This window comes from Colius striatus, chromosome 20, assembly GCF_028858725.1.
Source record: "Colius striatus isolate bColStr4 chromosome 20, bColStr4.1.hap1, whole genome shotgun sequence".
Lineage (NCBI taxonomy): Eukaryota > Metazoa > Chordata > Aves > Coliiformes > Coliidae > Colius > Colius striatus.
The window spans coordinates 2,503,295-2,523,348 of NC_084778.1; the positions used below are offsets into that span (position 1 = coordinate 2,503,295).

At 54.1% G+C, this 20,054-nt stretch overlaps 1 protein-coding gene across 1 annotated transcript; it reads left to right on the forward strand.

Moving 5' to 3' along the window:
- The first annotated feature begins 356 nt into the window (after positions 1–356).
- MDH2 (malate dehydrogenase 2) lies at positions 357–8,965 on the forward strand. Its single transcript, XM_062012222.1, has 9 exons — positions 357–481; positions 2,708–2,876; positions 3,614–3,697; positions 4,377–4,486; positions 4,962–5,087; positions 5,750–5,827; positions 6,991–7,090; positions 7,534–7,685; positions 8,659–8,965. The coding sequence occupies exons 1-9, from the start codon at positions 407–409 to the stop codon at positions 8,788–8,790; spliced, it is 1,026 nt and encodes a 341-aa protein (XP_061868206.1). The 5' UTR covers positions 357–406; the 3' UTR covers positions 8,791–8,965.
- Positions 8,966–20,054: the final 11,089 nt, after the last annotated feature.

Below are 20,054 nucleotides of genomic sequence, written 5' to 3' on the forward strand. Positions count from 1 at the left end.
GCAACAGAACGGGGTGAAGCGGCCTCAGGCTGCGCCAGGGGAGGCTCAGGCTGGATGTGAGGAACCTCCGTGCTGACAGGGGTCAGCCATTGCCACGGGCTGCCCTGGGAGGTGCTGGAGTCACTGTCCCTGGAGGGCTTTCAGACACGGCTGGGCGCTGGGCAGCGGCGTGCGGTCGCCGGGGCTCGCGGGGCCCGTGTTCCGCGGCCAGGGCCCGGCCGCACCCGCCGGCGGCTCCGCAGGGCCCGGCGCCCGTTGCCGAGGAGCGAGGCGCCACCCAGATCTCGCGAGACTTCCCGCGCCCCGCCCGCCCGCCCGCGGTACAAAGTCTCGCGAGAGGGGCGGGCGCTGCTGCGCATGCGCCGCTGCGCCGTGGAGGTCGTTGGAGTCACCGCCGCCGCTCGCCATGCTGTCCCGCCTCGCCCGGCCCGCCGCCGCCACGGCCGCAGCCCTCAGCCGGGGGCTCGCCACCACCGCCCAGGTACGGCACCGGCCCGGCACCCGCACGGGCTGCCGTGTGAGGCGGCGGCCGCGCTTCGGCCGTAGGCCGGGTGTGGGGGCGCTGTGAGGGGCTGTGAGGGGCAATGAGATGCTGTGGGGTGCTGTGAGGGGCTGTGGGGGCCAGTAGGGGGCAATGAGATGCTGTGGGGTGCTGTGAGGGGCAGTAGGGGGCAATGAGATGCTGTGGGGTGCTGTGGGGGGCAGTAGGGGGCAATGAGATGCTGTGGGGTGCTGTGAGGGGCAGTGAGATGCTCTGGGGTGCTGTGGGGGGCTGTGAGGGGCAGTGGGGGTCAGTGAGGTGCTGTGAGGGGCAATGAGATGCTGTGGGGGGCAATGAGATGCTGTGGGGTGCTGTGAGGGGCAATGAGATGCTGTGGGGTGCTGTGAGGGGCTGTGGGGGGCTGTGAGGGGCAGTGGGGGTCAGTGAGATGCTGTGAGGGGCAATGAGATGCTGTGGGGTGCTGTGAGGGGCTGTGGGGGGCTGTGAGGGGCAGTGGGGGTCAGTGAGATGCTGTGAGGGGCAATGAGATGCTGTGGGGGGCTGTGAGGGGCAATGAGATGCTCTGGGGGACTGTGAGGTGCTGTGGGGTGCTGTGAGGGGCTGTAGGGTGCTGTGAGGACGATGTCAGGGCTGGGTGTGTGGGCTCGAAGCTGTGTCTCTGCCCGGTACAACATCGTGCTCGCTGCTGTGGCTCTGTGGCTTGTGGTCCAGGAGCTTCTGCCTTTCTGGTCCCCTGCCGTGGGCTCTGGGTGAAGTTCCCTCTGCCGTAGTGTGCAGTGGGTGATGTGCAGGTTTGCTGCTTCCTTCCTCTGCTGAGGATAGGCCCCAGCTTTCAAAGTGCATGAAGGATGAAAGCTGGTGGTTGGGCACTAACAGTAATCCTTAACATGCCAAAATCCATTGTGCATGGCTCTTGATACCAAGAGGGCTGCTGCTGGGCATGGCAGTGTGAGGTGAGTGGTTGGACTCTATGATCTTAAAGGTCTTTTCCAACCAAAATGGTTCTACACAATTCTATCATTCTATGCAGTGGATGGACAGAGACCCACCTCTGTCTTCCAGTGTGAATAGGTCCCAGTGGCACATGACACCATGCTTATCATCTCTATAAAGATATGCTTTACAGGAGTGGCTTGTGTCATTATTTGGATAGGAATTATATTGATTAGCAATTAGGTTTTGGCCTCATGGTATCAGCTCAGTCATAAATGTAGGGCACAGCAGTGATTAATATCAGACTTTGCTTCCCCTTAGAGAGTTTTATGCTAAATTACATATGTTGCAATAGTAGGAAAAGAACTGAGGCTGATCTAGTTCCTGTGTAGGTTATTTATTGTCACAGTATAATAACTGATCTGTGTATGCAGGGACTTAGAGCTGTTATGGCTTTATCTGGTAAGACAGTGTGATAAAGAACCTCTGTATTGGTGGTAATTGTACAACCATGATACATCTCTGCAGCAACCTCTGGTTCTTTGTCACTGGAGATTACTGTGCTGGACTTTTAAAGTTAGCTTTCCCCTCTGGTAGCAACAAACAGGTGCCCAGGCAGCTCTATAGAGAGTTATCTTTCTTCCATTGAGCATGTTAGAGTAAAACTAGTTCACCAGGGCAACAAAGCAGAGCTGGTTTTCATTGCAGCTCACCCACACTTGGTCAAAGCTGGAGTATAGAGTCACTTAATGTTCTCAGGCCTCAATCTTTAGGCAGCTGCAGGTGGTATCTTTAATGATTTCAGGCATACCTGTTTCCTTCACCTGTATGCAATGGTTTCTGTGTTTATTGCAGCCCATCACATGTATTGATTTACCACAGAGAAAGCTAGAAAGCCCACAGACCTTTGCCCTAAGGCAGACCTGGCCCCACAGGATAGCAGGTGTTAGTCTCGGGTAGACCTTTCTCTCTGAAGCAAGATGATCTTTGGGGTTATTTTTGCCTAGCCTTACTCTCCTTTTCAGCTTCATGTCACAAAAGAACAATTTCCTCTAACTTGTCCTACCAGTAAACCTCTAGGATCTTTGGGAGGCTGTAGTGATAACTGCTTTCTGATGGCTTAGGCTTAGTGTGCCCAGTGCTGGATAAGGAAATTGAGGGATAGGAAGAAAAGTCAAGAAAGTGGGGTGAAATCCTCAGGGTCACTGCTGCAGGAACTACCAAACCCATCTCTTCACTGTGTTTGTCATCATTTTGTTTTTTCCCCCTTAGAACAATGCTAAGGTGGCAGTGCTGGGGGCCTCAGGAGGCATTGGGCAGCCCCTCTCCCTTCTCCTGAAGAACAGCCCACTGGTGAGCAGGCTCACCCTCTATGACATTGCTCACACTCCAGGTGTTGCAGCTGACCTCAGCCACATCGAGACCAGGGCGAATGTGAAAGGTACCTGAAACTGCTTTGTGTGTTTGGAAGGGGCCCTCGGGGGAGTCTCTGACTCTTGGAGACACTCTTTGCTTGTCAAGGGGAATCCCCATGTGATCCTGAAGCCTGGTATGAATTTTAAGTAGCTTTTTGTCAAGCACTGCATGACTAATTAAGGTTTAGCTGATTAGATTGACACGTATGGAGATGAAAACAGTCTGTGGTTGCACTGTTGAGGGGGAATGTGTAACACCTGGCAGGAAACATTCTGTAAAATCATCTGAAAAAAAGCTTGAGTGTTGAATTTAGAAGTTTGGCTGCAAATAGACCTTGTCCCTCCCTGGGTGTCCACATGAGTCCTGTGTGTCCCTTTGCTGAAGGGACAGCTGTCAAGTTGCCATGAGATCAAAACTTAATCTACTCATCTTCATTTATGTGAAGATCACCAGGAGGTTACATTTGATTTGGATGTGCCTATCTGCAGTTCTCTGAAGGCACTGACTGGAGTGGCAAGGTGGGGTTTTTGGAGAGTAAATAGATGTAGCAGGAGGAACTGAGGGGGTTTGGAAACAGATGGATGGGAGGTTCCTGCCACTGACTGTGTACATTTTGAAACAAGGATAAAACATCAATTTGGATCCATAAGTCTGAATTGAAGGGTAAATTTAAAAAGGAGTTGGCTGCCTCTGGGCATAATTCTGTGTTTCCAAGTGTCAGGTATTTAATAAGTGTCATAAACATCATGTCTTCCATCTCAGGCTTCCTGGGACCTGAGCAGCTGCCAGAATGTCTGAAGGGTTGTGATGTTGTAGTTATTCCTGCTGGAGTCCCTAGAAAACCAGGTATGTTCTGTGTGTTAAAAAGCCCCTGGGCTTCACTGAAGTGTGTCTCTGCAGAACTGTTGTTCAAAGAGAGCTGGATTGTGCTTTGTGTAGTTGGGATGGATGTGGTCTGTAATGACCCTGACCTGTCAGACAACTCACAGAGACTCTGTCTTAGATGGGCTTCATAAAATGGGCAGAATTCATTTAAGCAGAATTGATTTCAGGAGCTCCTGTGCAGGACTAAGGTGCAAAGACTTTTGATGCAAGAAACTCTTTATTTGTGATTCTTACCCTGACCAATACTCCAGTGGAAAAACTAGGGCAACTAGCAGGATTTTGCATAGAGCAGTTGGCATTCAAACAGTAGCTGTGGAGGTGACTGCAGAGGAGGAGGAGAACTCACCTTAGGAGCAGCCAGCACCACTGGTGTGTATCAGCATGGTGAAATGTGTTCTGATAATTGCCAGCTGGGCTGCTGACTCCTGAAGAGGGCTCATCTATCTGAAAGGGCAGCACTCTTTTATTGGTGAGAGGAGTTGCCTTTCGAGCCAATTCATTACTGCCACTGGAGAGCTTTCTCTTTGTCCATGAAACCTGAAGCTGACATATTAATCCAGAGCAAAATGTTAGGTTTTGATTGAATTGCCCATTAATGAGCAGAGTAAGAATAACTTCTTGTGCCCTGTTTATGTTTTAGGGATGACTCGTGACGACCTGTTCAACACCAATGCCAGCATTGTTGCTACTTTGACATCTGCCTGTGCCAAGCACTGCCCAGAAGCCATGATCTGTATCATTTCTAACCCTGTAAGCATTCTCTGCAGGCCTTGAAAATGTAGAGGAAAGGGAATCCAGACTGAGAATACTAATCTGGGAGTTTTCTGTTTAGTTCTTCCCTACAAATACCCTGCAGACTTTATTAACCAAAACTAAAAGCCTCCTTCTACCAATCCATTTTTCTTGGGCTATATTTAAGTCAGAGGAAACATGGATCTAGAAGTACTTAATATCTCACCATCTGTGTGACTGTGGTTACTAAATATGCTGGTGTTTTAGCTGGAGGAGAAGTCTTGGCTCACTAAGAGGAGCCTTTTGTAATGTGAATGAGGAAAAAATTGTCTTAGTTATTTAAAATGGCAGCTTCATTCCAGCCTGACTGTTAATTGCTCTTCACTTTAGGAATTAAAGTAATTGGCCACAGTCAAAGTTGATCCTTTGGGTTGTTTACTGGCTTGTTCAGCTCATGCACTGGCTTCATTATTACACTGCCTCTTGCTTGTAGGTAAACTCAACCATCCCAATAACTTCAGAAGTCTTCAAGAAGCATGGTGTGTATAATCCCAACAGAATATTTGGTGTTACAACGCTGGACATTGTCAGAGCAAATACTTTTGTGGCTGAGCTGAAGGTAGGACATCCTAACATGCCTGGGGGAGGGAGATGGTGTGCTTTGGTCGTTAGAGCTGTGAAAAATGCTTTTAAAATCAGTGCACAGAGCCAGGAGAGCTCAGATTTCTGTGGAGCTAAAGGCAAAGGCAACGATTCCCTGTCTCCATTCTCTAGAGGAGCCTGGGGATTGGGTTTCTTTCAAAATGTGGTTCAAGAGACTCTGACCTTTCCATAGCTTCCCCCTGTGAGTGACCTCCATGTTGCCTTAATTCTGTTTCCATTTTCAACCCTGCTGGTTCAACCAGAGGAGAGGCTTGAATTGTAGTGTGCATTTGCAAGTCAAACTCTGTGCTGTGTGTCACAGGATATTCTGCAAAGTACCAGGAGGTGTAACAGGTTACTGCTCTTAACAGCCCATGCAGTTTGTACTTGTGCTGCTATTGAGCTGAGCTTGCATTAATAATATCCTGTAAGTGTTCAAAGTTATCAAGAGTAGCCCAGAGTTCAGCTCCATAGGTCCAGCTTTGTCCTTGGTGTGTAGCTGCCCCTGAAACTCCTGCCCTGTGTAGCACTGGGTTATAGATGTGCCCAAAAACCCTGGGTACAAAATGAAGGGTGGTGTGTGAAATGCTTTCTTGACTGTAATACTTCAGAAGCTGACAAGTCTCATGTTTCTCTTAGGGCTTAGATCCAGCTCGAGTAAGTGTTCCAGTTATTGGTGGCCATGCTGGGAAGACTATCATCCCTCTGATCTCTCAGGTAAGCTGTATTTCCTACCATGAGTGGCATCACACCCATCCAGGTGTTAAGAGTTGCTGTCAGGTGCCTCTGTGGTGCTGTGTACTGTGCCAAGGTAACAGCAGAGACAGTTCCTGCTCTTGTGGCTGCTTTCACTCTGGGATGAGGTACAAGGTACTGGAAAGCTTGAGCTAAACCTAACCACCACTGAGTTGTTTGAATAGCTCCACTCTTTGTTCTCTAAAGGAGTTTTGGCATAAGAGCTGAAGTGTGGTGTTGGGTGTTCAGATACCTTGGTGCTGTTTGTCTTACTTCTTGTGACAGGTACTTTGATATAAATCCCATGGTTCAGCAGCAAAAGAAAGCTGCTTTTGTCATGGTAGACTAGAAGCACTGCTTCAACATGCAGAACTGAGCTTGAGCTATGCCTCCTCAGTTGTGTGGGCAGGCCTGCTTCAGTCATGGCTGGTGGTTAGGGAGAGGCTCCCTTCATGTGTCTTAAGCCAGAATGAAATGCAGTCCCAGAGCAGGCTGCAGCTTTGTGAGGAACAATGCCTGGGGAGCAATCTGTGAGAAAAGGGGAAAAAGCTTTGCTCTAAGCTGGGAATAAAGAAGGATGTTCTTGGGGAGTAAGAGCAAGAGCTTTGGAGCAGCTGAGTGCCAGAAGGTGCTTTGGTCAGTGAGTCAGGATGGAGGCAGCTGCACTTCACAGACCTACAGAGCTGTATCTGAAGGTTCAGTAACTTCCTAAATGCTGCTGGCAGACTGGATCCTTCATAAGCCTCTTGACTTCCATAATGCCACAGTGAACTAAATAGTTACAAGGTGGCTTTTTGAAGTTCCTAAGGCCTGTTACATGCTTGAAAGTTACCTGTCAAGTGCAGAGGAGTACACAGTGGTGAGAAACCATGGCAAGCCCTGGTTTTGCTGCTAGGTTGTGGTTTGTCCTTGAGCAAGCCAGGCATGGCTAGGTTCCTGTGACAATTCATGCCATAACCATAAGCCTTGGTTAACACCTAAGCTGGTCACTTTACCATGCAGTTTCTGAGTGGAAGCAACTGATTTTTCCCTGCTGAGAACTGTTAAAATAACTGTAATAGTACAAAAAGTAGCATGTGGGTGGCCTGGTGCTGAATCTGGTGGGGTGCTGGTATTCAACAGTAACTCCTTTCTTCCCATTCTAGTGCACACCAAAAGTGGACTTTCCTCAGGATCAGCTGGAAAAGCTTACAGGAAGGATTCAAGAAGCTGGCACTGAAGTTGTCAAAGCTAAAGCAGGAGCAGGTTGGTTCTTGATTACAGCTTCCCAAGTAGTTCTTGTTGGCCAGCAGGATGGATGCAGCCCTCTTCAGCTCAATCTTATTTACAAGTGCAGTGCAGAGTTAGGAACTGCTGATGGCAAATGCAGCTGCTCTGCCATGTCAGTGGCTGCCTGAACCCTGCTACTAGAAGCATCTCAGTCCATAGGCAAGACTCAACATTAAGTAGTCTCATGCCATGTGTGGCTTTAAAAATGAATCCTCCCTGTAAATTAAGCTGTTTTCCTGTAAATCTGATCAGCTAAATGGCATCTGGCTGCACAGAAGCTGCTGCTTGCTGCAACTAGCTGCAAGCCTGAAGCCCATGACACTGCAGCTCTGTCCCCATTGCACCCTGGATTGCTGTGATGCTAAAGGAAGTGTCAGATCTCCACGTGGTTTGTTCTAAAAGTGATTGATCTTTTCCAGGATCTGCCACCTTGTCCATGGCCTATGCTGGTGCTCGATTTGTGTTCTCTCTGGTGGATGCAATGAATGGGAAGGAGGGGGTCACTGAATGTGCCTTTGTTCGATCAGAAGAGACTGAGAGCCCCTACTTCTCCACGCCTCTGCTCCTGGGAGTATGTACTCTAAGTGATGGGGCTTAGAAACAGCAGCTGCTGACTTATTCTTGTGGTTTCAATGTAGTCTAATGCTAGGTGTCCCTGAAGTGAACTGCTGAGGTGTACCTTAAAGAGTGCTTGAATATTTGGGTATTGTGCTTAAGCCTGTGCCTCTTGTGGCAGAAATGCTGCTGCTCTTACCCAGGTCACTCAGTGAGCAGAGGTTCAGACTTGGCTTAAGAGGTCACACTTGCCTTGAGTCAGTGCCTGTTGATGAAGGGCTTTCATGTGATTAACCAGAGTCTGCAATCCTGTCTCCTCATCTTGATCTGCTGCAAGCAAATCCCTCAGGAACTGAGGCACATGGGGAACTGCAGCATGGATTAGGATTAGCAGATTGCTTTCAGGACCTCTGCTGAACTCTGCAAGAAGTGTTCCTTTTGTCACCCTTACCCTGTGGGTGCAGTGGAAAACAAGGATGCTGCAGCCTTGTTGTGGCTGCCAGGATGCAAGGGATGGTGTGTGCTCTGTTAGATGCTGACTGGTGAGGGAATGGAAGCAGAGGGGTATTAAGAGGGAAGGGTTTGCATGTGGGCATGAGATCTTGGAAACCTAGCAGTGCAACTCTGAAGCAGTTTCAGATTGGAGGCCAGTTGCAAGGAAGGCCATGTACCAAAGGGAAGTTCTCTGACCAGGTAGTGGGGTTTAAAGATTGAGAGGCATGAGGGAACAGGTGGCATCATTCTCCTTTTGAAAGGAGCCAATGGGCTGGCTTCCAAGTTTCACTCCTGTGAACAGTGAATGGGGAGCCTGTGAAGGCTACAGAAGTTGTCAGAGATGAGGCTTTTGAAGCACAAAGGTTAGCTTTAGTCCTAGAGATGACAGAGCAGCCTGGCTCTCCACCTCATCTGGGTAATGGTTAATCAGAGCTGTGAAGTTACTCTCTGGGTCATTCACTGAATGGTTAATCCTCAAATCCTCTTTCCCTCAGAAAAATGGAATAGAGAAGAACCTAGGTATTGGCAAGATCACTCCCTTTGAAGAGAAGATGGTTGCTGAGGCCATGTCTGAGCTGAAGGCTTCTATTAAGAAAGGAGAGGAGTTTGCAAAGAACTTCAAGTGAAGAGTCGATGATGGAGAGGAATTAACAACTTCCTTAATTTATTAAGGCATCATGTCACTTTACAACTTCTGAATCAAAGCTCATGCTTTGGTTGGGGTCTTGTCTGTATTAACTTCATGACTGTTGCCAGGGCAGTGTCTAATCACCAATAAAATGGCCTCATTTTTTCAGTGTACCATCTGCATCCTGATGTGCTTGTCTTCTGAAGCTGGGAGCTGTAGGTCTCTGGAAGGGTTTGGTTTGGGTAGGGATGGATTCACCTCTCAGAATGGGGGAGCTGATTACCCTCAGCTCTGCTGCTGTGTGGGTTTTGGCTTGGGCTGCTTGTTTTGGTGCAGCAGCTGGGAAAGCAGATGTGGTCAGATGAGATGAAGGGGATAACTGTGAAGTGGTCCAAGGGATGTTTTTCAGGAGGTGATGTTGTGTCTCTTACCTTGTGTTGCCTTCATCTCTTAGATAATTTGATTTTCAGAGGCACAGGGGGTGAAACATCAGTCCTGCTCTAAGAAAATAATCAAAATGCTGAGAGTGACTTCTTTCTAGGTAGGAACAAAAGCCTTGATTTAGCATCTACATCAATTTCTCTTAGATTCATCCTCTTGTGAATATAAATATATCTGCAAGAAAATGCTGCTGATGAGTTCAGTGGCTGACTCCTTTGAAGGTAAGCTTTAATGAAGGAAGCTATTCATTTGCTCTTCCTCCCTGCTTTGTGGGCTGCTTACTCTATTGCTTTGAATTGCTCTAATCCATGTAGGTTGAATTCTGAGTGGAACAGACTTTATTTTGATTAGAGGAAGGAAATGCCAAAGCACTTCTGGAGGAACTGAGGGGAGTGTTGGTTTGAGCAGGAGGACCTGGAACAGAAGCCTCTCATACAGACAATACTTGAAGGGAGTAGATGCTGTTTGGTCACTGCTTTTCTTCTTCCTCCCACTTGTCCTCTTAACTCCTTCCTTAAGCTGTATGAACTGGGGTTTATTTGTTTTTAATTGGTTCATCATTCTGATCCAGGTCACACAGTTGTGATGCTGTTGAAGAGGCACTGGGGAGAAAGTGCTTGGCTCTTTGCCATGTGGAACACGTAGGCAGAGAGGACAGCAGGCACAGCTCTTGTCACTCCCCCCTGCACAAATTCAGTGTGTCAAAGCTTTGGTTTCTTTACAGGAGCAGTAATGGGATGCAAGTGTTGGCAGTCATTACTCAGCAGGCTTGGGACAGGGTAGTATTAGGTAGTATTAATAGAATTAAAGATGTTGGAGGGCAGCAGGGGAGGATGATGGAAGTGGAGGACACTGAGAGGAGTGACTGGCCTGACCTGGTAAATATGACATGGCCTCTTCAAGCCAGTGAGAAGCATATTGGCAGGGTGAGGGGGAACTTGGGAGTGATCTTAAAGGTCTTTTCCAACCAAACAGTACTGATTCTCTTCTCAGAACAGATTCCCCAGAGGAGTAAAGGAACTGGGGTGTAATTCCAGCAGGAATTAGCTGGCTGTACCTAGATGAGCCAGAGCTTTGCCCTGTAAGTTGTTTCCTGCTGCTGTCCCTCTGATGAGAGACACGACCTTCATGCTGTCCCGTGTGCTGCTGCAGTGTGGCTGCCCTGCTGAGTCACTGCACTGCCTTTGGCTCTCACCTCCTGTGGAGGGGGGTAACCAGGCTGCTGTGACTGGGTCTGGGAGGAGGTGAAGCACCTGCCCTTCTCTCTGAGCTCTTGGGTTTCATCCTGATCACTGAGCAGAGTTTTATCTCAATGGTCTTTAAGGATCTGACATCTTCCATCACATCATTTATGTGTGGAGCTGCTGTTTCCCAGGGCAGCCCAGCTCCAGCCTGGAGCCCTGATGTCAAGGTACAGAGGAGATGTGTATTAAGAGTAGTAAATAAAGATACTCCAGGTGTCAGGTCCCTTGATCCCACCTGCCCCTCTGCTGCTGGAGCAGCAACATGAGGGATGGGAGAGGGGAAAACTAGGACAAAAGCAAATGGTGAACGTTATGGCTTGAGTCTTCCAGCACAACTCTGTCCCAGGGGCCTCCAGGGTGCAGGCTGGCAGCTCAGTGTCCCCTCATTCCTGGGGAAGCTGTTTTCCCTTCCTGGCACTGTGTGAGGGCTGGTGCAGAGCCCCATCTCACCCCAGGAGGGCTCCAAGGGAGTGGAAGCTGGGAGGTGGCAGCAGCAGCTTGCCTGTGGGTAGGGCTGGTACCACCCCCCACAGCCTGGGCACAATCATTGGCATTGGAGTGATATTTAGGAGGAGCAGGGAGAGCAACACCATGCAGACAGGTGCAGCCTTTGCCTTGCCTGTGATGGTGGGGAAGGAGCAAAACCAAGGGGCTGGAGGTGCCTCCTGAAGGAACTGGTGTCCCCCTGGTTCTGCTGCTCAGCCTGTTTGCTGGAGCTGCTGCTTCAGGGCAGGTTTTTCCATGCCTCATCTCCTTTCCCAGGCTTTAAGCAGTGCTGAGGAAGCAGAGTGAGTCCTTCCCTGGCTGGCAGAGCCAGCTACCCCTGGCTTTCACTGGGGCAGAGCTGGTGTCCCACTGTGTGTGGCCAGGCAGAGCCTTTCAGGTGCACTGGGCACTGCCCATGGGCAGGGACAGCCCTGCTCAGGGTGTAAAACCTCACTGGGTGGTTCATGGTGCTTTCCACAGAGCATCCCCTGCCCCAGGAGATGGTGATGGATGAGTGGGGAAATGAGAGGAGGGGAAAATACACCCCAAGCTGTGCTGGGCATGGCCAGGGACACGGGCAGATCTCCTCAGCTTCCTCTGAGAGGCTTTAATGTGAGCAGGAGGATCAGAAACCATCTGACCTGCAGTTTTGGCTTTGCAGAGGCCTCTCCTCTCCCCCCTCCCATCTCTTCTGCCTCTCCTGTCTGGTCACAGGCAACATGAAATCACCCTTTACATGCCCTGCTCTTGATTTACTGAGATGCCTGTGAGTTCTCCCTCCCTTCCCTCCCAGCTGCCTCTGAGCAGATTTGAAGGAGGGGGTTTGTTTGCATTTACAGGGAAACCTGTTAATAAAGGAGACCAAAGGGACTGCTCTTTTCCTGGCTGTGGGAACAGATGGCTGGATAACACAGTGCACATTAATATGCAGGGAAGCCTGCTGGGGCAGGGGCTTGGTTGCCTGTTAGGAGAGGTCAGAGCACTCCAGCTGAGCTCTGCCACTGCTCTACTCATCCCAGGCACCCACTGCCTGAGGGGCTCCCTGGGGACTCTGGGATGGATGGAATGGTGTCAAGGAGGAGGTTGTGGGATCTTAGGGCTGGCAGTGGGGCTCTGCTTCTCCTGTGCTGGTGAGGGCAGCCTTTTGGGTTTGTAAAAGCAAAGGCTCTGTCTCTGGTGTTGAAACTTGGAGGCCTTTTCAGGCTGGAGGGGGAGTTGGAGCTCATCCTCTCCTCCCATACTTGTTTCTTCTCTGAGTGATGACATACCAAAGGAAGGTAGCAAGTGGCAGCTCCTGCATGAGCCAAGGGACACAAGTAGCAGGACATGGGGATCTGTTCCTTGCAGCAAAATGCTCTTCAGGGCTTCAAAGAGTAACTGGACAAATCCATGATCCTTGCTGAGGGGGCTGAGGAAGCAGGAGGAGACCAGCAGGAGCAGGGCAGGGATTGTCCTGTGCTGGGCTCTGGGGAGGCTGCAGCTCCAGGGCTGTGTTCAGCGCTGGGCCACAGGGACACTGAGGGACTGCAGCATGGCCAGAGCTGGGGCAGGGGCTGGAGCACAAGGGGCTGGGGAGGGGCTGAGGGATGGGGCTGTTGAGCCTGGAGAAGAGGAGGCTGAGGGGAGCCAGGAGCACTCTCTGACACTCCCTGACAGGAGCCTGCAGGGAGCTGGGGGTCACTCTCTGCTCCCCAGTTTGAGTGATAGGACAAGAGCAAACAGCCTCAAGCTGCCCCAGGGGAGGTTGAGGCTGGAGCTGAAGCAGAGCTGTTTCCCTGAGAGGGGTGTCAGCCCTGTGCCAGGCTGCCCAGGGAGCTGGGGCAGTGCCCAGCCCTGGAGGGATCCCAAAGCCCTGGAGCTGAGGTGCTGAGGCTGTGGGTCAGTGCTGGGCTGGGCAGGTTGAGGGCAAGGCTGGGACTGCAGCAGCTTCAAGGGCTTTTCCAACCCGAATGATCCTCTAAAGCTCAGCCCAGCAGCACCCAGCAGGGCCTCGTGGGCACAGGGTGAAGCCCAAGTCAATGGGAGCCTCCAGCTGCTGAGCCACGATCGATGGCCCAAGGTCACCCTGGGCACACACAGCCCTGCTCAGCTGCCCTGGCCCCATCACTCCCCACCTCCTCCCAGCATAACCATGTCCCCCAGCCCCTTCCCCTTCCCACCTTTGCTTTGCTCCCTGTTTGCTGGTGTTCCCTCCCTCCTGAGCTCAGGCAGGACGGCTGAGCACCGAGGAAGGCAGCGCTGGGCTTTGATCAGGGGCCTCAGCCCTTTCTTCTGCGTCAGGAGGCGGCTGCTGGAGATGTGGAAGCTCAGGACGAGTCCCTGCAATTAGGCCTGTTCTGCTGCCTGCCTCCTTTGATCTCCCTTAATTATTTATCACCTTCTTTTCCTTTCCCCCCTCCTTCCCGAAGCTTCTCTTGCTTTCAAGTGATTCTTTCCTTCCTCTCCCCCCAGCTGTGGCTGACTCTGCCTGTTTGCTTGCAATTACCATCCCTTCTCCCAGCTCCTTCCATCTCTCCCCTTTTGTTCTCCACCAGCTCATCCCTTCATGCTGCTCTCTGGGCTCTACCCCCCAGCTCTTTGCCTGCCTGGCAGCTTTCTCTTGCTGCTTTTTTTCCCTCCCACTGCATGGCTATTGCCTTTCTCCATCCTGTTCCAGGTGTGGTTCTGCCTGGGATCCTGCACCCTGGGCTGGGCTTTACTCCATCTCCTGTTTCTTTCCTCCCAGGTTACTGCCCAAAGCCACACTGCAAAGCCCTGGATCCCAGCTGAGCCCAGGGAACCCAGCAAGGCTGCAGCCTCACACTACCAGCACCATGCCAGGGTCTCTCCAGGCTGCTCTTGCTGCTGCAGGGGGGTGTCTGTCCACATCCCCCCATCTTCTTTGTTTCCCAGGGCCTGATGCATTATTCAGCACTGTGGGTGTTGGAAAGATAAGGGTGGTGCAAAGGGCACAGGCTTACCCTGGGGATGCTGGATTTTCCCCATCACAGGCTCTTTTCCCCCTCCAGCATTACACCAGGAGAGGTCTCGACTGTGCAGGAGGCTTCTCATGGGAGGTGGCACCTGCTCTTGCCCTGAGGGAACATGACAGGGACAAAGGCAAGAGCAGGAAGAGGCTCGGGGGTTGCTGCAGGGGAATACAGATGGAATATTGGATTGAGTTGGCTGGGAGATGGAATGGGATGGGATACAGAGTAGGAGATGGGATGGGATGGGATACAGGATGGGAGAGGGGATGGGATATGAGGTGGGAGATGAGATGATATACAAGGTTGGAAATGGGATACAGAGTGGGAGATGGGATGGATTGGACTACAGAGTGGGGGGTGGGAGATGGGATACAGGGTGGAAAAGGGGATGGGATGGGATATGAGGTGGGAGATGAGATGGGATACAAGGTTGGAAATGGGATGGGAGATATACAGAGTGGAGGATGGGATGGGATGGGATGGGATGGGATGGGTAGGAACACAGGCTGGGAGATGTGATACAGGGTAGGAGAGGGGATGGGGTAGGATACAGGGTGGATGGGATGGGATGGGATGGGTAGGAACACAGGCTAGGAGATGGGATGCAGGATGGGAGAGGGGATGGGGTAGGATACAGGGTGGGTGGGAGGTGTGATGGCATGCAAGGTGGGGGATGGGATGCGATGGGATGGGATGGGGGCTCATTTGACAATCTTCTCTCCCAGAGCTGGACAGTTTGTCTGGGGCCACAGGTGCTGGCGTTGGTCACTGTGCCCCAGGTGCTGTGGCTGGGGTTTGGGGTGCTGGGGGATGATGAGAGGGGTGTCAGAGGCGCTGGAGGCTCTGTGATATAGCCTGTGTGATAACCCGTGTGCTATAACCCATGTGCTATAACCCGTGTGCTATAACCCGTGTGATAACCCGTGTGATAACCCGTGTGATAACGTGGGGGGTCCCGCGGGTGCCGCTGCGCCCTCCGGCCGGCAGGCGGCGCTGTGCTGCGGGGGCGCCGCTCTGTGTTGCCGCGGTGCCCGGAGCTGTCCAGCACTTCAGCAGGGGCCGCGCGCGCCGCGCCGTGCCGCGCCGGGAGCCGCTCGGGAGGGGCCGCGCCGGGGCTGGGCCGGGCCGGGCCGAGCCGGGCCCCACGGAGCCCAGCGGCCACCAGCGAGGCCCGACGGGGCACGACGGCAGCGGGCACGGCGGCAGCGGCTCCGGGCCGGGCTCGGCGGGGAGAGGTGAGGCGGGAGAGCGGGCCCGGGCCTGGCCGACGGGCCGGCGGCTGGGGCAGGGGGGAGCTGAGGGGCGCAGAGGGACCCCGCGGGACGCGGCGTGTGGGGGGACTGAGGCGAGGCTGTGCTGCTCCCCGGGGGAGAGAGGGGGCTCAGGGCCTCGGAGGGATGGGGGTGCTGCTCCCCCGGGGCGGCCGGGCCGGGGCTGAGCGGGAGCGCGGCGGCGGGGCGAGGGGCGGCGGGGGCATCCCTGCGGTTCCGTGCTCCCCAGTGTGCGCAGGGGGCGAGGAGCCGGGAGCTGAGGTGGCTTTTGGGGTGCAGGGGATTCCTCCCGAGACGTGGATGTGTCGGGAGCTCGCTGGAGCAGGGGGGCTGGGAGCAGGGCACCCTGTGTCCCTTTCGCCCGTGCTGGGGGAAGACAGGCTGGGATGGGGGCAGAGTGACCCCCAGCTTTCACCGTGGGGCTGAGGAGGATGGGACAGTGGCACCTTCCTCATCAGATGGTGCCTTGTGGGGTGCTGGTAGGAGATAAGAATGGCATAACATCCCCAAAATCCCTGCTGTGCCAAGGAGGGGAGGGGTCCTGCTGCTTCACATTTGGCTGGTGAGCTTTCAAACCCTGCGGGTGTTGCATGGGGGAAGCAGAGGGACATGGCTTGGCAGCCGCCAGAGCCTCAGCAGCGGCTCCACGGTGTCTGTCAGGAGCATTCTGTGCTTCTCCTTCCCAGGTCAGGCAGGTTTGTGCCCAGGACATCAGGGGGGCTGGTGGCAAGGGCCATGGCTCAGGCGCCTTTCAGGGGTGCACAGGTTCATTCATCCCCCCTGGAGCAGAGATTTCAGAGTGTGGAGGTTTCTTGGCTTGAGCTCAAGCTGCTGCAGGGGAGTCACCTGCGGGCTCCCAGAGTTTGGAGGTGTCTGGAGTTGATGGCAAATGCTTAGGGCTGTCTCATGAGGTGCAGGTGCTCGTGTCCTGGCTGGTCTCCCTGCCCTGGCTTGTGGGTTCGTGTCTGACAGGAGCGCAGGGAGATTCCCCAAGGGGGTGCGTTTTGGGGACAGGGACACATGGTGCTGTGTCCATCCCCCTCTGCCACTGTGGCCTTGTGTGATGCCAACCCCTATCCCCCCTCCAACACACCCTCCCTGCCTCCTCCTACCCCAGGGACTCATCCTGGCAACATGTGCAGGATGAGGCAGAGCCTTTATGAGCCAGAAGTTGGGCAGTTTTCAGAGGAGCCTTCGGTTCCCGGTCACCACTGGGGATGGCAAGCAGGGGGGGCTTTGCTGGGCAGGTGCAGGGGCTCAGGGCTCTTGCTTGGTTTTGTCCCTGGTGCCAAGGACATGGTGTTTTGCCCCCAGGCAAAGGATGTCCTGCCCTGCCCCAGGGGCTGGATCCAGCTGCAGGTGGATGTGTGGCAACGGCTCAGGTCCCGTTGGCTGCTGGTGGGGGGAGCAGAGGGAGCCCACCCCACATCTGCAGGGTACAGATCACCCCGTGGGTTTAGCCCCAGCTGCTGAGGGTCTGCCAGCTGTGGAGGTCTCAGCATAAAAGCTCTTCCTTCTCCTCCTCCTTCTCCCTGTCTCCTGGCTCCCGTTTTCCCGGCCAGGTGGCCCGTGGCTTATATAATGTGCTCAAGCCCCGGAATAGCTCCTCCCGTTACACAACCGCCCCACTGCCACGGGGAAGGGAGGGATCCCCGGCTGCCTGCTCCCCCATGACCCCCCCAGACCTGCAGCACTCCATCCTGGGGGGTCATTCAGCAGGGCTGTGTCCCCAGCAGGGAAGGTGACCCCGTTGTGACAGTCACCTCCCCCCCCACACACACACCTCTGTCTGCTCAAGGATTGCTTTTATTCTTATGATTCCTCCCCTCCTCAGCAGTGCTGATGGGCTCTGAGACTCTCTGTGCCTCCTTCTGGGACTCCTTGCCCAGCAAAACAAATGGCCCCAAGGATGTAAAACCTCTGGGGGCTGTTTCCCCCCATCCCCCTCCATCCCTGTCCTTGCTATTTAAGCACCTCGTGGCTGGAGAAGGTCTGGCAGGGCAGTGAGCACCTGAGCCCTGCTTGCTGGGGCTGTCTGCTGGACCCTTGGCCACCAGCAAACAGCTGCTGGTAGCCCCAAGGGGTTGAGGAGAGCAGGGCTGGGAACTCACAGAGCTGGGGGTATCGTGGGGGTACCCAGACGCTCTGCTCAGCACAGTGGGGGTTCACTCACATCTCTTGGATGTGTTTCTCCTCCCCTCCCTCATCCCTGGCTCAGGAATGGGATCACTGTGGGGGTCCTGGCATCCTCTGGGGCTGGTCCCCGTGGTGGTTTGACTCCTCATCAGCTCTTCTCCAGACAGAGCCGGGAAGGAGCCTCACTCAGCCTCCCCCAGGCAACCAAAGGGCTTCAAGCTGGGAAAGGAGGGGGGCAACCGGGTTTTTTTGGGGCCAGAAGTGAAGCTCATCTCTTCACCCTCTTCTCTGGACCCATCCTCACCCCTGGCTCCCCCATCCCTACGTCCCTAAGCCAGGAAGGAGCCCAGTTGCTTAGCAACTGTTTGGCTTCTCCACCAGCCTCCTCATCTATTTAAAAAAGAGAGAGATATATACGTATGTGCACAAACACAGGTGAGCACAAACAGCAGCAAGCCCCTGCCCAGCTCACGACCTCCAGCCTCAGCCCACACCTCTATATTCTTCCTTAATTGCTTTAAAGTCTGTGAGGCATCCAGTTTGGGTTGGGCAGAGAGAGGGAAGAGGGCTCTGGGCTTGGGGAAGGAGGGATGGAAGGGCTGGGAGGGCTGTGACTGAGCCCTTCCAGCTCTCCCTGGGCAGGATCTCTGCCACCCAGCCCCACACTGGTGACACTTTTAAAGCCACATCTGCCTCTTTTTTTGGCAAAGATTTCTGTCTTCCTTTCTCTTTCCCTCGTTCTCAGAGGTCTGACTCGTGGGTTTGGGCACTCCGGGGGGTGCTGCAAGGCAGCTCCGGGGAAGGTCAACCCAATTAACTGTGGCAACCCCGGACTCTTCCTCCTTGTCATTCTGGGCAGGTGTTTAGAGGAGGCTGGCTGCCTTCTCGTCGTGTCCTGGCCTTTTCTGTGCCGTGAGGAGAAAAAGAAGCCCTTTTTTCCCTTCTCTCCCCACAGCAGGGAGCAGCCAGCGCTGGGGCTGCAAACGCTTTGGGGCCAGAGTGATGGATTTAGTGGGTGATGATGTGCCCCGATGAGACCCCAGCGGGTGGGAAAAACCACAGGGACCACTCTCCTCAGCCTCGGAAGCTCCTGACCTCGCCTGGGCTTGTCCCCTGCTCGTCGGGCCCGAGCTCTGGCACGCTGGGAGCACGGCTGTGCCGGGGAGCTGCCGTCCTGGGCTCGCTGCCCGCAGCCCGTGCCCGCAGCCCCGCCTGCTGCAGCTGGATGTGGCGAGAATTAATTGAGCACCGGCCGGAGGCGGCTTTAATTAGCGCCGAGGCGGAGCGAGGGGGAAGGACAGAGGATGCCCAGGCGTTGCCGCTGCCTTTTGCCTCCTGGGGGGTGGTGGGAGCGCATCGGGCACCTCCAGCCCCATGGTGGGAGCGCATCGGGCACCTCCAGCCCCATGGTGGGAGCGCATCGGGCATCTCCAGCCCCGCGGTGCCGACCCCGATCCCGCAGGGAAAAGCGGCTCCAGCCGCATTACAGGGACGGGAGCTGCCTCCAGCGCGGCCGCTTTGCACGGAATCAGCAGGGAAAGGGGTTGGAAAATACAAAGGGGGGGGAAAGCGTTTGGTTTGAAATCGGTTTTGCCTTGTTTTTCGAGCTCCCCACCCCCACCTTGAGCTTCTCTTCAAAGCCCAGCGTCATCCCGGGGGTCCCAGCCCCCAGGGAGGGAGCTCGCTGCAAAGCTGGGCTGGAAACCAGCAGCTCCAGAGCCTAGCAGGATGGTGAGGCTGCTCCTTGCACCCTAAGCTGGCAGGGTCTGTCCCGGCTGTGTGACAGAGGCACAGCCTGTCTGTCCTGGTTCCTCTGCAGCTGGGAAGGGAGGGAGAAACCCAGTGCTGGGCTGGTAAGGTGTGGTAAACACCTCCCAGGCTCGGGATAAAGCGAATTCTGAGGAAAAGCAAGTGGAGACTTGCTCAGAAACCATCTTCTCCTTCCCCAGTCCCTTGCTGGGTGAAGATTTCTCAGTGGGGAGCTTCCCCTGCTCCCAAATTTCCTTCCTGGTTTTTGACTTCATGCTGTAATGAGAAAGAGAAAAGAGGAGCTCCCAAGGTGGGATTTTGAGCAGCATTTCTCCCATCTCTGGTCTGGGGCCACCCTGGGACATGGAGGGGGTTGGAGCCAGGGGTCTACCCCTGGCAGGAAGGGCTTAGCAGGGTAGCTCCTTACCCAGGAGGTGTCATGGGGCTCAAAATGTGGGTACTGCCCTGCCTGCTGCTGCCAAGGGGAGACTGAAGGACCCTTTGGTTGCTCTAAGAGGGCTGAGCAGGCAGTGCAGACCCTCATCTGCCTCCTGCTCCACCAGCAGCATCTCCCTCTGCCTGCTCCTCCATGTCTCTGTGGAAATAAAGGCTGCTGGCTCCTCTCTGCATGGCAATAATGTGGGGGGAAAGAAAGAAAGGCTTGTGAATAAAGAGGCAGCTACTGTCCTCCCTGGGCAGGCTCATCAGAGTGTGTGTGTGGGAAAGCCAGGGATGTCCCTCAGGATGCCACGGGGTAGGAGATGCCTTCCCAGGGGGCTGGGACCTGTGCCACCCCCTGCAGAGCTCTGAGGCTTTTTCTCTCCTCAAGCAGCAAGAGCAACATCTTTGCAGCCTCTCATGGGTGGTTTGAATTCCCTGTCCTGCCTGGCATGGCCATGGAAAGCTCTGAGCTGCCTGGCATCCCTCTGGGATATCACAGTGGGGGCAGTGAACCCTCCCTGGGCT

Bases quoted from the DNA above. Each gene is read 5' to 3' on its own strand.
- MDH2 (XM_062012222.1), top strand. From the start codon at position 407: ATGCTGTCCCGCCTCGCCCGGCCCGCCGCCGCCACGGCCGCAGCCCTC. The intron at 5,088-5,749 runs GTAGGACATCCT...TGTTTCTCTTAG, and splicing joins CTTTTGTGGCTGAGCTGAAG to GGCTTAGATCCAGCTCGAGT. The intron at 7,091-7,533 runs GTTGGTTCTTGA...GATCTTTTCCAG, and splicing joins CAAAGCTAAAGCAGGAGCAG to GATCTGCCACCTTGTCCATG.